The sequence below is a fragment of the Notolepis coatsorum genome (assembly GCF_963971535.1).
Source record: "Notolepis coatsorum genome assembly, chromosome: 15".
Taxonomy (NCBI): domain Eukaryota; kingdom Metazoa; phylum Chordata; class Actinopteri; order Aulopiformes; family Paralepididae; genus Notolepis; species Notolepis coatsorum.
The window spans coordinates 67,113,256-67,128,181 of record NC_140179.1 but is presented as its reverse complement, the minus strand read 5'-3'; the positions used below and the strand labels follow the sequence as shown (position 1 = coordinate 67,128,181).

At 41.8% G+C, this 14,926-nt stretch overlaps 1 protein-coding gene across 1 annotated transcript in view; it reads left to right on the top strand.

The window, feature by feature from the left end:
* zdhhc17 (zDHHC palmitoyltransferase 17) overlaps nt 1–14,926 on the top strand; it is a gene marked incomplete at its 5' end in the record, with an annotated part of 93,526 nt that overhangs the window by 34,614 nt on the left and 43,986 nt on the right. The window contains one exon of the mRNA XM_084330198.1: nt 6,737–6,814. Within this exon, the coding sequence (XP_084186324.1) occupies nt 6,737–6,814 (78 nt within the window). The remainder of the gene's footprint in view (nt 1–6,736; nt 6,815–14,926) is intronic.

Here is a 14,926-nt window from a genome sequence, read left to right as displayed (position 1 = left end):
ATGAATGAATTGAAAATGTCTAGGCCTACCACAAGTTCAAAATCTGGTATGTCATAAATGTCTAGATGTAGCAGTACTGTCCATCTGTCTACCTGTATGTCATATATGTTATCATGAATTGAACATGGGGGACCCTGATGTAAACAAGACGATGAATTGGAAATGTCTAGGCCTACCACAAGTTCAAAATCTGGTATGTCATAAATGTCTAAATGTAGCAGTACTGTCCATCTGTCTACCTGTATGTCATATATGTTATCATGAATTGAACATGGGGGACCCTGATGTAAACAAGATGATGAATTGAAAATGTCTAGGCTAATAAACAACTTGTGACAAATAACTCTTGACTTGACTTGACCACCAGCCTCTCTCTCTTAAGGCATTAACTGGGTTAATTAATCTAAATGTTATATTGTAACTGTCTAGTTATTGATTGATTGAATTGATTGAAAACTTTATTAACAGATTGCAGAATGGGTACAGTACACAGTACAGCTCAATACTCAAGTCCAAGATCGCCAATAAAGGGGTTATAGCATGCGGGTTAAGTGATCATTATATGATATTCTGTACCCGCAAAAAGCTAAAACAAAAGGCTGGCTGTCACAAAACAGTCACATCTAGAGACCTAAAAACCTACTCTAGCGAGGCCTTTAACCTTGAACTGGAGGGTCTGGACTGGTCAGATGAGCTCAATGGTACACTGGTTGAAGAAACATGGCTTGGCTTCAAAACCAAATTTTCAACGATACTAAACAACATGGCCCCCCTAAGAACCACCAGGGTAAAAAATCGCGCTGAGCCGTGGATGCACGCTGAAATACTGACCGCTATGAAAACCAGAGACAAAAAATGCTCTGAGTTTCGTAAAAGTCAGTCAAAGCTTAACATAAGCACGAGCAGTGAACTCCAAGCCCACGTGACGGAACTCAAACTGGAAAGAAACAGACTAAGAAATGATGTAAACTCCATGATCAAAACAGCAAAGAAAAAATTCATCAATGACAAAACCGAGGAAAACAAAAACAAACCGCGTGAACTTTGGAAATTACTCAATAACCAACTAGGCTGCAGTAAAAAACTTAAAACCAGATTCTCAAACATAAACATAAAGACGGACAACACGCTCATCACAGAAAAGCTGGATGTAGCCAATTACTTAAATAGTTTCTTCACAAACATAGCCACAACACTGGTAAACAAACTACCCTCCCACTCAGGGCATTATGGGGTAGAACACATAGTAGCTTACTACAAAAACCTAGGGGTCCACAAAGACGACTTCAAACTGGAAATGGTAACAACAGATGAGGTACTCAAAAAACTGAGCGCCCTCCAACCTAACAAGGCCACTGGCCATGACAACATCCCCTCCAAATTCCTCAGAGACTCAGCAGCCGCCATCACCCCAGTCATCACACACATAATAAACCTCTCCATAAAACAGGGACACGTCCCCAAGGACTTCAAAATTGCGAGAGTGACCCCTCTGCACAAAAAAGGCAGTAAATTAGACCCAGGCAACTACCGCCCTGTTTCTATCCTTACCTCCATCTCGAAAGTCATGGAAAAAATTGTATACGAACAGGTCGAAAAATACCTTGCGGAAAAAAATCTAATCTACGAATTCCAATCTGGCTTCAGAACATCCCACTCCACTGACACATGCCTTCTCTATTTAAACGACCACATCAAACAAGAGGTGGACGCGGGCAAATACTGCGGCATGGTCATGCTGGACCTACAAAAGGCCTTCGACACTGTCAATCACACCATTCTGATTGACAAGCTAAAAGCAATTGGTTTTGATAGTCTATCAGTGAGCTGGATGCAATCCTACCTGGAGGGGAGAGAGCAGATGGTGGAGGTAAACGGTACCCTACCCCCCCCCCTCACAGTAAACTGTGGTGTTCCACAAGGAAGCATACTAGGTCCGCTACTGTTCCTAATTTATGCAAATGACATGTCGTCAGCTTGTGACTGCAACTTGTTCCTGTTTGCGGACGACTCAGCCCTGCTGGTCTCTGACAAGAACAAATTACAGGTTGAAAAAACCCTCAGCTCAGAACTAAGCAAAATCTGCATATGGCTCGCTGATAACAAACTATCATTACACATGGGCAAAACAGAGTCCATTCTCTTCGGTTCAAATAACAAACTCAGCAAGACCGACGGCTTCTCAGTTACAGTGGGTGACAATATTGTCACAAGGAAAGAAGATATTACCTACCTGGGTTCCATCCTAGAGGCAAATCTTTCCTGTGACAAAATGGCATCCAATGTAATAAAAAAAGTCAACCAACGAACTCGTTTCTTGTACCGGATCTCCTCACTGGTAAACAAGAATACCCTGAAGACTCTAGCAGGAGCACTCATTCAAGGGTACTACGACTATGCTTGCACCTCATGGTACCAAAGCACCTCAAAGGCGCTAAAAACAAAATTACAAACATCTCAAAACAAACTGGTCAGACTACTGCTTGACCTTACTCCTAGAACCCACCTCACCCCTGCCCACTTTGACAACCTAGGATGGCTTAGAGTAGACGACAGAGTACAGCAACTTGCAATGGGCCTGGTCTACAAGATACACTACACAACCAAGGTACCCATGTACATGACTAAATACTTCCCAAAGGTCAGTGAATACCACGATCACAACACCAGAGGGAGCTCCACAAATCATGTTAAACCCAGATTCGGCTCAAACAAGGGACTAAACACGTTTCGCAATTATGCCACATCAATGTGGAACGCCCTACCCAAAGCTGTAAAGGAATGTGAATCACTACCCACTTTCAAAAACACTCTCAAAAAACACCTAAGGGAGACTGCAACTCGAAACTGGCCCCTGTAAATGTCCGAACACAACCCCCGCCAATGTACAGTAAATTACCAAGTATGGTCTTGTCAATAATCCAATGTACAGTGTTGTTTGTACAGTTGTACAGTGTCCCCCACCCACCCCTCCTACCCCCCCCCCCCCCACCCACCCAACCACCTCCAATGTACAGTGTCCCCCACCCCTCCTACCCAACCCCCCCCCCCCCCCCACTCCTACCCAACCCCCCCCCCCCCCCTCCTACCCAACCCCCCCCCCCCACTCCTACCCAACCCCCCCCCCCACCCCCCCCCACTCCTACCCACCCCCCCCCCCCCCAACCACCTCCAATGTACAGTCCCACCCCCACCTACCCAATCCAATGTACAGTTTCTACGCCTAATGTATATACTCTTTTCTTTCTGGACTCTTTTTGTATCACAAATACAGTACTGTAATTGCAAATCTGGTATGTCATAAATGTATAGATGTAGCAGTACTGTCTATCTGTATGTCATGTATGTCATATATGTTACGATGAATTGGAAATGGGGGACCCTGGTGTAAACAAGACGAAAGTCTTTCTCTGGTCTGCATCCCCTTAACAATTGTATGTATTGAGCTGTACTGCACTGTACCCATTCTGCAATCTGTTAATAAAGTTTTCATTCATTCATTCATTCACCTACCCAATCCAATGTACAGTTTCTACGCCTAATGTATATACTCTTTTCTTTCTGGACTCTTTTTGTATCACAAATACAGTACGGTAATTGCAAATCTGGTATGTCATAAATGTATAGATGTAGCAGTACTGTCTATCTGTATGTCATGTATGTCATATATGTTACGATGAATTGGAAATGGGGGACCCTGGTGTAAACAAGACGAAAGTCTTTCTCTGGTCTGCATCCCCTTAACAATTGTATGTATTGAGCTGTACTGCACTGTACCCATTCTGCAATCTGTTAATAAAGTTTTCATTCATTCATTCATTCACATACAATTGTTAAGGGAATGCAGACCCCAGAGAAAGACTTTCGTCTTGTTTACATCAGGGTCCCCCATTTTCAATTCATCGTAACATATGACATACAGATAGACAACTGGGTTAATCTAAATGTTACATTGTACAGTAAGTGGGGAGTGTAAACAAGTTGACCGCTGGCTGTGTTGTGAAATGTGAATAAACCGTGAAGTCACGCGAAATACCGTTATACGCAACGCTATACAAACCAATTACATAATCCTATCCAACATGTGTAAAGGCACACACAACATATTCCAGTTAACGGTATATTTTTTTAATGATTCGTTATGGCGTAATCAATACTTCCATGCGTATAAATTGCGTTCAGCCTCTCTCTCTGGAGTTAACGGAGTTTCGACTCCTGGCTAGAGGAGCTTGTCTCGGCTCATGCGGGGGGCCAATCAGAGAGGGGCTTCGCTCAACCAATCAGAGAGGGGTCTGCAGAAATGGGAGGGGTCTGCAAAAATGGAGTTCAACCAATCAGAGAGGGGTCTGCAGAAATGCGGCTACGAATTGTAGAGACGCATCTGTCCCAGTAAACTAAATTGTCTTAACGTTATCTACCGGGCTAGCAGTAGCTACAGATAGCTCCTGATATCAATGTCTTATAACATTGATTGAATGCGTATTCTAGCTGAGGGCATGTTGAATGTGATTTGACAAAAGAACCGTAACGTTATAAATAGGGTCCAGCTGCATCGCCGGAGAATCCTTGCATGCTGAATGTAGGGTCTAGCTGAATATAGGGTCTAGCTGCAGGGCCGGAGAATCCTTGCTGGAGCTGGAGGCTACTCAAGTATACACACAGACAGTGGAGCTGTTTGCAGATAGCAAGCATTTTGACTTATTGCGTGGTGGCGATGTCTCGTAGATAATACAACTACAAGTAAGATTATATAATATATATTTTATTTAAAAAAAAAATTATATAAAAAATATATATATATATTTTTAATCAAAAAAAATTTGGCAGGTAAGAAATATGCTTGGCGGGTAGACTCTTCCCATCTACCCGCCACTGGCCGGTGAGTCAAAAAGTTAATTTCGCTCCCTGGGTGCAAGCATAGTCGTAGTACCCTTGAATGAGTGCTCCTGCCAGAGTCTTCAGGGTATTCTTGTTTACCAGGGAGGAGATCCGGTACAAGAATCGAGTTCGTTGATTGACTTTTTTTTTATTACATTGGATGCCATTTTGTCACAGGAAAGATTAGCCTCTAGGATGGAACCCAGGTAGGTAATTTCATCTTTCCTTGTGACAATATTGTCACCCACTGTAACTGAGAAGCCGTCGGTTTTGCTGAGTTTGTTATTTGAACCGAAGAGAATGAACTCTGTTTTGCCCATGTGTAATGATAGTTTGTTGTCGGCGAGCCATATGCAGATTTTGCCTAGTTCCCAGCTGAGGGTTTTTTCAACCTGTAACTTGTTGTTGTCAGAGACCAGCAGGGCTGAGTCGTCCGCAAACAGGAACAAGTTGCAGTCACAAGCTGACGACATGTCATTTGCATAAATTAGGAACAGTAGTGGTCCTAGTATGCTTCCTTGTGGAACACCACAGTTCACTGTGAGGGGGGCGGATAGGGTACCGTTTACCTCCACCATCTGTTCTCTCCCCTCCAGGTAGGATTGTACTCAGCACCACACTCTGAAACTAGCTCTCTAGGTGGTATCAGATGAGATTTCAAAGAGTTCTTCCAAGAGTTTGGATGGAGATGTGTCGGGAAGCTTTGTCTCAATGTTGTCTGTAAAGGTTTTTTTTATCCAGAGTAACTTGGTGATCCTTTTCTGTGTTTTATTAAATAATGATTTTCAGATTTTGAGAAATGGTATTTTCATGGAGAACAGTGCAGCTGCAACAGATAGCACTTTAGTGATAATTTTCTGGAATCAAAAAAATAAATAAAAACGTTTTTATTTTTATTTTTTTTAAATAAATCTCAAGGCCCCCCCTGTCATGCCTCTGCGCCCCCCCTGGGGGGCGCGCCCCCAACTTTGAGAAACACTGGGTTAACCCTTTCACTGCGGCAATATACAGACCCTTTCACTGCCACACGACAGCAGGTTAACCCTTTCACTGCCACACTACAGAAGGTTAACCCTTTACTATCACATAGGGATGGGCATGAGTAATCGATTAATCGATTGCTCGTAGCTATGAGAAAAATCGGTATTTTTTTGTTGTTTTTTACATATTTGTTTCAGATGTATGTGTAAGATTATAACTGTTTGTTGGTTTCCTTAAACATATATACGTGAACAAAAATAAGTAAAAAAAAAATGCAAATTTTTTTTTTCTTTTTTTTTTTGAGTAATACACGATCACTCGAGTATAGCATGCGATCAATCGATTTGGATTTTTCTTTAAAATGCCCAACCGTCGGTAGTGTGATAGTAAAGGGTTAACCTTCTGTAGTGTGGCAGTGAAAGGGTTAAAGTAACCGGGTGTCTGGCCAGTGTTGTAAAAAGAACATGGAGTAAACAACCTTTGATAACAGGCACTGTAATGCCCAGGGGCTTTTATTTCATACCAGGCACCCGGTCACCTCTATGCCCAGGTTATGGTCAGATCACAGGAGCACACGCAGCTGGTTTAATTAATGCCTCTGCTTGTGTTTCCATTGTGTTCTAAAACAATCTTTCAATGCCAAGACTAGCTCCTTCTACAGGAAGGGAGTCAGCGAGGCATTGTCTTGCACTGTAGAAAGCAGTCGGTGCCTAGCGGGACGCCTACTTGTTGACACTGTATATTAATCTCACACTACGTTGTAGTTTTCATTCAATATCCCCATTGAGGTACACCTCTGTGTGTGTTTTTGTGTGCTCATGCACGTACGTGTGTATGTATGTATTCCTCATCTCTTGACTGTCGTTGTTCCCTACAGGTACTACATATCCAAGGGAGCCATAGTGGATCAGTTAGGAGGGGACCTGAACTCTACACCGCTGCACTGGGCCACAAGGTAAAGAGACTGTCGTTACTGCTCTGCCTCTGTAATGTAAAATATTATAGTAAAATGTAAATCTCTTTAATGGAGCAAAGCACTATATTGAAGATCAACACGTCAACCAACGTCAACATGAACAGCTTCTAATGCCTGCATCCCCCCCCCCCCCCCCCTCTCCATATGTCCCAACAGAGAAATACCTAGAAAGCAGTATTACTATAATCTAAAGCTTCTTGCATGAGAGTGAGAGCCTCTGCTGCTGTATGAGCCACCCTGGTGTGTGTCTGTGTTTATGTTCTGATAGTTCAACCCCACACACACACACACACACACACACTACAACCTAATCCACTCACAAGACAGCGCCCAGGGCTGGTGGACTTGAATGTGAGCTAATGGGATTAAAATAAACAGGAAACTGCACAGCGCTCATCTTTTGGACGTGGCCCCCCGCAGGCCTTGTGTCTCCCGGTGGGATTCGTACAGCTAACTGTATCATACAAACCCAATAAATACATTGTTAAAAAAAAGAAAAAAAACTATCATACAGCTGACTGTATTATTATTATAACCCTTTCACTGCCGCACTACCAAACGGTTAACCCTTTCACTGCGACAATACACAGAAGGTTAACCCTTTCACTGCCACACGACAGCCGGTTAACCCTTTCACTGCCACACTACAGAAGGTTAACCCTTTACTATCACACTACCGACGGTAACCTGGTTGGTAGTACGCATGGTGCAGAAGTAGGTATTCGAGAACACTAAAAGACCTAAGCAGAAACTAAGCACACACCTCAGGATCTATGGGTCTGTGTGTGTGGTGGCAAAGTGGGAACCGGTAGTAAACTCAGTGGGAGCAGCTGAGATCACGGTGTTTATATGCAAGACACAGGGTTCACACAAGGTCCTTGAAGTGCTTAACCCTTTCACTGCCACACGACAGAAGGTTAACCCTTTATTATCACACAACCGACGGTCGTGTGGCAGTGAAAGGGTTAACCCTTCTGTGTATTGTCGCAGTGAAAGAGTTAACCGTTTGGTAGCGCGGCAGTGAAAGGTGCTTGCTTTTTTACAAAAAAAAGTCGAGGCCTGGAATTCCTTAAACAGCAAAAAAAATCTAACAAGGTGCTTAAAAAGTCCTTGAAATTCTAATCAACCATTCGCATTGAAAGTTTTGTTCATCCATGATACAATTGTTCTGAATCAATGCATTTAAAGTGTAAGTAATTGTCGGAAATAGGTTTTTTAAGCCATAAATATTGGATCAGATTTTTATTTTCTATAAAAAAACAACAGCATTTCTGGAGGAGGGATATACCAGACTTTGAAATAGATTTTGATTGGCAAGAAGTCTGGGCAAACGTTCGAATTGCATCACGTAACCCGGACCATCAACAAATTAATCTTAATTATATTCATAGGACATACCTGATTCCTATAAGATTGAACAGAATGGGACTTAAACAAGACTCCAGATGTTCCTTATGTACAAATGGGGATGAGGGTACATGTATGCACATGTATTGGGATTGCCCACCGGTTAAGATATTCTGGAAAGAAGTGTCTCAGCAATTATCAGAATTCTTATTTCTGAACATACCTGTACACCCCTCTGTATTGCTGTTGAATGATGTTTTTCAGTTTGCAGCCCCTATACAGCTAAAGAGACTAGTTTTATCTGGTCTCACAGCGGCTAAAAAGCTGATAGCATCACGATGGTTTCAACCGGAAAAAATTTGCCGGAAGGTATGGGTTCTTACCTATCTTGATGTGATTTATCTAGACATTTCTACAGCAAGAATTTTAGGTGTCAGTGAAACCAACATTGCAATCTGGTTAGAAGTGGTGGAGAGAATAAAAGCTAGCATATGAATTGTAGTGCCTGGTTAGAAACTAATGAAAATGGATGTATTATCCAAGTGGGGGTCCGGGGGGGGTGAGCGAGCAAGAGCATATGTATGTAGGGTATTAGATAGCAAGTATTAGGTATATATCTCGTATACTACATTTATAATGATTCAAATGGTGATTTCATTGGATGTTTACTGTTAATGCTTGCGTGTCTAATTTGATGTTATGTTTAAAAATAATAATAAAAAAAAACAGCATTTAAAAGAAAAATAGTGCTTGGGAAAGTACTTGGAAGTTCTTGAATTTCATTTTGCAATGTCTGTGGGAACCCTGAAGACCAGATTGTTCACCTGCTGTTGTGTGTGTGGGAAATCTATTTGTGTTGGGCCTTCATGGTGTTGTGATGGGACACACCACACATTAATGTATGAGAAACATTATACACAAATACTGCACATTATGGACATTGTTTTGGCAGATAATTGCAGCGTTTCTAGTTTTTTTTTTTAAATGAGTTTGAAACCCTTTCAGTAGAAGATTTCCCAGTAGACTTTCTGCTGATGAATCTGTACTGAAATAATGACAAATAAATTCAATTGACTATTAATATCATTATGTTGTATTACTTATAGTATTTTGGGAGGCACGTCTACCATATGTTTCAAGTTTATTTATTAGTTGTCATACAGAAATACAGGATACTTTTGTATGAAATGCTTCTTTCTGTTTTGCTCCTGAGAGTGTGCTAGGTAAAAATAGATAATTATAAAAATTATAATAAGTATAAAATAGAAAGTCAAGTACTTAAACAAGTGTAAACAAGACAAAAATGTTCAATATACATATGTACAATATACAATGCAGAGTAGTTACTGTAACTGAGGGGTACAATTCCCTGACTGTATTGATAAGTATGGTATCATTATGTACTTTAACTACTGGCCACACAGTACATGATATAGATATGATGAACACTTTCCCACCATGAAACCAAGTCCACACAAATGTATAAGTCGAATATTTAATATATAGCAAAGGGTATATACAACGTTCACTTAATGACATTTATGATTTGAATGCACTTGTAAGGCAAATGAGTATTCGTAGGCAAATCAACATTGAATGTCCAATCTCTGGTTACGCAGGAAGCAAGTATACAACCTGGTTCTTTAGGGAACTATAGCGATGGTACTTAATGATTATAGCTGGATATACTAAAGGGGGGTCCTGCTGGTTGTAAGTCAGTAGGGGGGGGGGTTAGGAGAGCCGCCGGCGATATCCCATCTGGCCAACGATTTCTTGGGAGAATTCAGAGTGCTGAACACGGTGCCCACAGAACCTTGGTCCACAGATGAATACAGTTGGGCCCTCTTGTAGACGGTAGCTGCCGGTCCACAACGAAGAGACGTGAGGCGACCTCACTCGGGTTAGAGCGCCGTCTCACCTGGACTCCTCTCGGGGGGTAGTTCCAACACTCACCAGTGTTGGCTGTTATCCATGGCATAAATCAAAGCACCCAAAGCAAGTAGATAATCCAAGCCGTGTAGGGCTCGCCGTCGTCCGGGTAAGGTAATCCAATGTGCAGGTCCACTCGTCCTAGCCCAGAACTCCTCGGATGAAAGCACCACACGTGGTCTGCCCAGCCTGGTTAAGACTCTAGATAACGCGAGGAAACGATGGGGGTACTACTCACTGTATAACTCTAACCGAACGATGCACCATACATAATAGACTATTATTAACTTAATAGAAATACGTCCCACTCGACGGTATAGTGCCAAACTATGACAATTCAACTATTAATCCACACGATGTCTCAATGCCATTCTGAGGCCAAGTTGACCATACTGCACCACACGTGTATCGTGGGTGAGGCTTAACGTCTTGCCACTAGGTTGGAGGGTAAAGAACTAAGGGCTAAGGGACTAAAAAAAGTTCTACTTTACTTGCGCCATATATATATGCGCTGTGAACAAATAGTACCATTCGTATTTCGCCAGACGTATTCCTACGCGGAACCGGGCTAGTAACGACATGTTCGTCGGCACGATTGAACTTGAACCAAGGGGCTTGGCTGCTGGCGCCAAGTTCTTGTCCAATGAGAGAATGAAACTATTATGGGCTGTTAGTAGACTAAAGGGATATTCAGTGTATATGTACAAGGAATATACAAGGGATATCAAACGATATACAAATACTATTAAATATATATCCATAAATAAATATATATATTCGGTTTAATCTGATCCTTCACAACAGTTACAATACAATATTAATGGGATGAAGTAAATGGGATGAGGTACCTTGTGGTGCAATATACAATGCAGAGTGTTTACAATATAAATAGGATGAGGTAAATGGGATGAGGTAGCTTGTGGTGCCACCTTGTGGTGGTAAGGTAAGGTGCAAGGCATGGCTATGTGCAATGAGTTGCCAATAATATAATATATATAAAGTGTTAGTATTAAGTGTGTAAAGTGGGTGCTACAGTGAGTTGTCCATTTAAAGTTGGTGTGTACGTGGGTGTGTGTGCGTGCTGTGAGTGTGTTTGATGGTTTGTTACATAGTGTTAATTGTCATTGAGCATCCTGGTGGCCTGGGGATAGAAGCTCTTTCTGCTTGCCTGACCGCAGCAGTTCAAAGAGGCAGTTGTTTGGGTGGCTAGAGTCTTTTATTATTCTCTTGGCCTTATTCTTACAACGCTTGTTGTAAATGTCTTGGAGAGTGGGAAGCCCACCTCCAATTCTCATTCATATTTGTATAAAAAATGAGGGCTCTTACCCCTCTGGAATTCTCTTCGGGGAGCTGAGATCCGCTCCGCCACATCCTTGGGACTCTTTTAAAACTATACTTTTTCTTTTTTTTTAAACTTTTTTAAATTTTAAAAATTTTTAGCGTTTATCGCTTTTCTGGTCAAGCATGACCGACAGTTGTAGGGTGAAACGGGAGAGAGAGCAGGGGGAGACATTCGGCAAATGACGGCGAGTCCGGGAATCGAACTCGGAGTCAACCAGATCCGTGACGCAGCACGGAGTCCCGCGACGCAGCGCGGTAACATGGTGTGCTACTGGAGCACCCCTAAAACTATACTTTTTCAGATGTATGTTTTATTTGTCTCTTTGTGGCTTTGTAAAGAGTCCTTGTGTTTCCTGAAAGGCACTGTCTGAATCTAAGCTGCTATTATTCTTATGTTCAGCCCCAGCACACAGGCCTGTTGGCAAGAGAAGAGACACATGAGGCCCTCTGCCTCTGGGGGGGGGGAGAGAGCTCTCCTCCTGCATTATTGATGATGTTTGACAGAGGGGGGGGGGGGGGTATCTACAGGCTCCCTAATACACACAGACATCCAGGGCTCTTCTATCAGCCACCTGTTGCTGACCTTTACCACTTGTCTGTCTAAAGATTCAAGAGGTTTATTTGTCACATACTGTACATACCAGGGCATACAGTGAAATGTGGGTGGTCATGCCCGCTTCGATTGTGCAATAATACTAATAATAAAATAGACGTAAAAAAACATATAACACATTCCGGTTTTAGCACAATATGTAGTGCACGCATTTTGCAATTGCTCCGCTCCCACCAACGCTAATTTCGTTTAAAAACATTATTTGGACAGTAAAGAAAGAGAATAGACCACATCGTATGTATTGATAAGACCCTCTACTAACCATATCAAAAGACAAAATGGTTAAAGGTAGAAGGACGGTAGGGAAACAAACTACGGTAACTTCAGCGGCGCAGGACGTAACAAAACTAAGAAGACGTGTCCTAACCGACGCTGGTTCTGAGCCGACGGCGACAAGCTCCGAAGAGGAGAATGAAGAGGAAAATTTACCGGGACCATCGATTACGGTCCCCGAAAGAGAGTTAATAGATACCAACATAACAGAAGGGACAGAATCAAGCTCCGTGAAAGAGAGGGCAGCCAAATATCTGGATAAAAGAATACCAATAGCAAAAGATTCCACCGTCACCGTCACTGCATCTATGCCGCCAATTGAAGCAAGCAGTACTACCACTCCACCCGATTTCAACACACTGACTAACCTGATGGTAGAACAGATGACACACATCAAGGCGCTCGAGGCAAACGTCGATGCTAAATTCGATCGCATCGATGCTAAATTCGATCGCATCGATGAGAAATTAGAAGAAGTCAAGAAAGCGATCGATGCACAGTCAATGCGAATCACGTCAGTGGAGAATACGGTGACAGAAATTACACAGGCAGTCAAGGCGAACGAAGGTGGCATGACAGAGATGGAAAAAGATATAGAAAGTGTGAAAGAAGAATACCGTAGGGAAATACAGGTGCTTAAAAACGAAGCGACGGAGAGGCTACTAGAATCCCAACGCTACCACAGGCGGAATAACATCCGCATTGTGGGGCTTGATGAAACAGTAAACTGCGAAGATACCAACTTTCCAACAGTGCTATCAACGATTTTGGGTAACGACGATCCAAACAAAGTGCCAGAAGTGGACCATGTTTACAGAATCGGTTCTCGGGGGAATAGAAGCATCGGGCCAAGAGTCATCATTGTCACTCTGCGGAAGACTACAACAAGGGATGACATCATCAAATTTGCTCGCATCCAACGTGGGAATCTGAATTATGGTGATAAACCAATATTTATCTACGAAGATTTGAGCAAAGAAGCCATCATTCGACGTCTACCATACAAGGAGGTGATGCAAAAGCTGTTCAAATCTGGTCACAAGCCAAGGTTATCATACCCGGCGCTGTTATCATTCGTGGGCAGTGACGGCCTCAGGTCTGGTATATACACACCTAAAGAAGCTGAGGATTTTCTGAAGCGAAATGGAGCTAATAACCCAAGGCAGGACGACAATGCCGGAAACAGATAAGCCTCTTTCTCAATGTATACCAGTGTTAGAATGACTTTATTGTGTTCATCAAGGTAGAAGACGATATGCAAGCCGTCTATAACAATGTGTACTGTGTATAATACGATTCGTAATACATTATAATTTCAGACTCTGGTCTCTGGGGAGACAAATACATATCATTGCAAAAAGATCTATCTGGAATATTCTGGGTTTATCGCTCAAATGCCCTGGGTCTCTTAGATCATTCTGGAACATAAAAATAGTCTATTGCACTAGTATACTCTACAACCTTCTAGAATATAAGGCACCATGACAACGAAGGCCTACAACTCTTAACAATAAACATCCGGTGTGTATACACATAGAGATAATCAATTGAATGAAGTTCAATCTGTCCTTAATAATACTTTAAAAATTAACCACACCTAAACGTATGAACACTACAAGGTTATTCTAACAATTTAAGTAATCACTCCATTGATGGTGACTGGCACATTGAAGCTCTAAAAGGCTCTGCTTATCTATCTTATCTAATCTGTTAATTCGGTTCTAGTGGCTTCTCCACGTTGATAATTATTCTATCTCTCATTCCTTATCTATATCTTTCCTTTAATTTTAATTTTATTTAATTTTTTCTTCTCATTACTCTATTTTTTATATATATTTTACCTTACATTGTTCTTTTCCACTGTTCTTCACATTAAGGTGTCAATATTGCTCTACAATCTTTTCCTTTTTTCCTTTTTTCCCACACGTTAGTAGAGGGTTCAAATGAATATGTCGATGAAAGTTTGTTCTCTTTTTTTATTTTTTATTTTTTGTCATTTATCACAATACTTCATTACAGTAAGGGAAGGTGCAAGACCAAAAGCGACATTCTATTGCAATAGAATGGAAATGTTAGATCCTATGGCAATTAGCATAGGAAGATTAAGATTACAATGCTCATTTTGGGCAATCCGGCGGACTATGGGAGAAAGTCAATCGCGGAGGATGTGTTTTTGGAACACAGGCCTGTACGACTTTCTGGGTGAGGGGAAAATAGGGGATTTTTATTTGTATATATATATGTTTTTAAGCTCAGCTCTCAACGGGACCTCACTAATTGGATGTACTATTGTAGCTTCGCACTCCAGAAGCATTACCAAAAACTACACAAAAACATGCATAGATTATGGCTAGTTTGAATATAATGGTATGGAACACCGGTGGGATAAACAAACAACACAAACGCAAAAGCGTGCTCACACTGATGAAAAAAGAACATGTGGACGTGGCTCTATTAAGCGAAACGCACATTTTAGAGGAAGACATAAATACGTTAGCGGATAACATATACCATAATATTAGTCACTCATCTTTTGTTACGAGAACTAGAGGGGTAGCCATAGTCGTCAGACGCAAATTAAATATCGA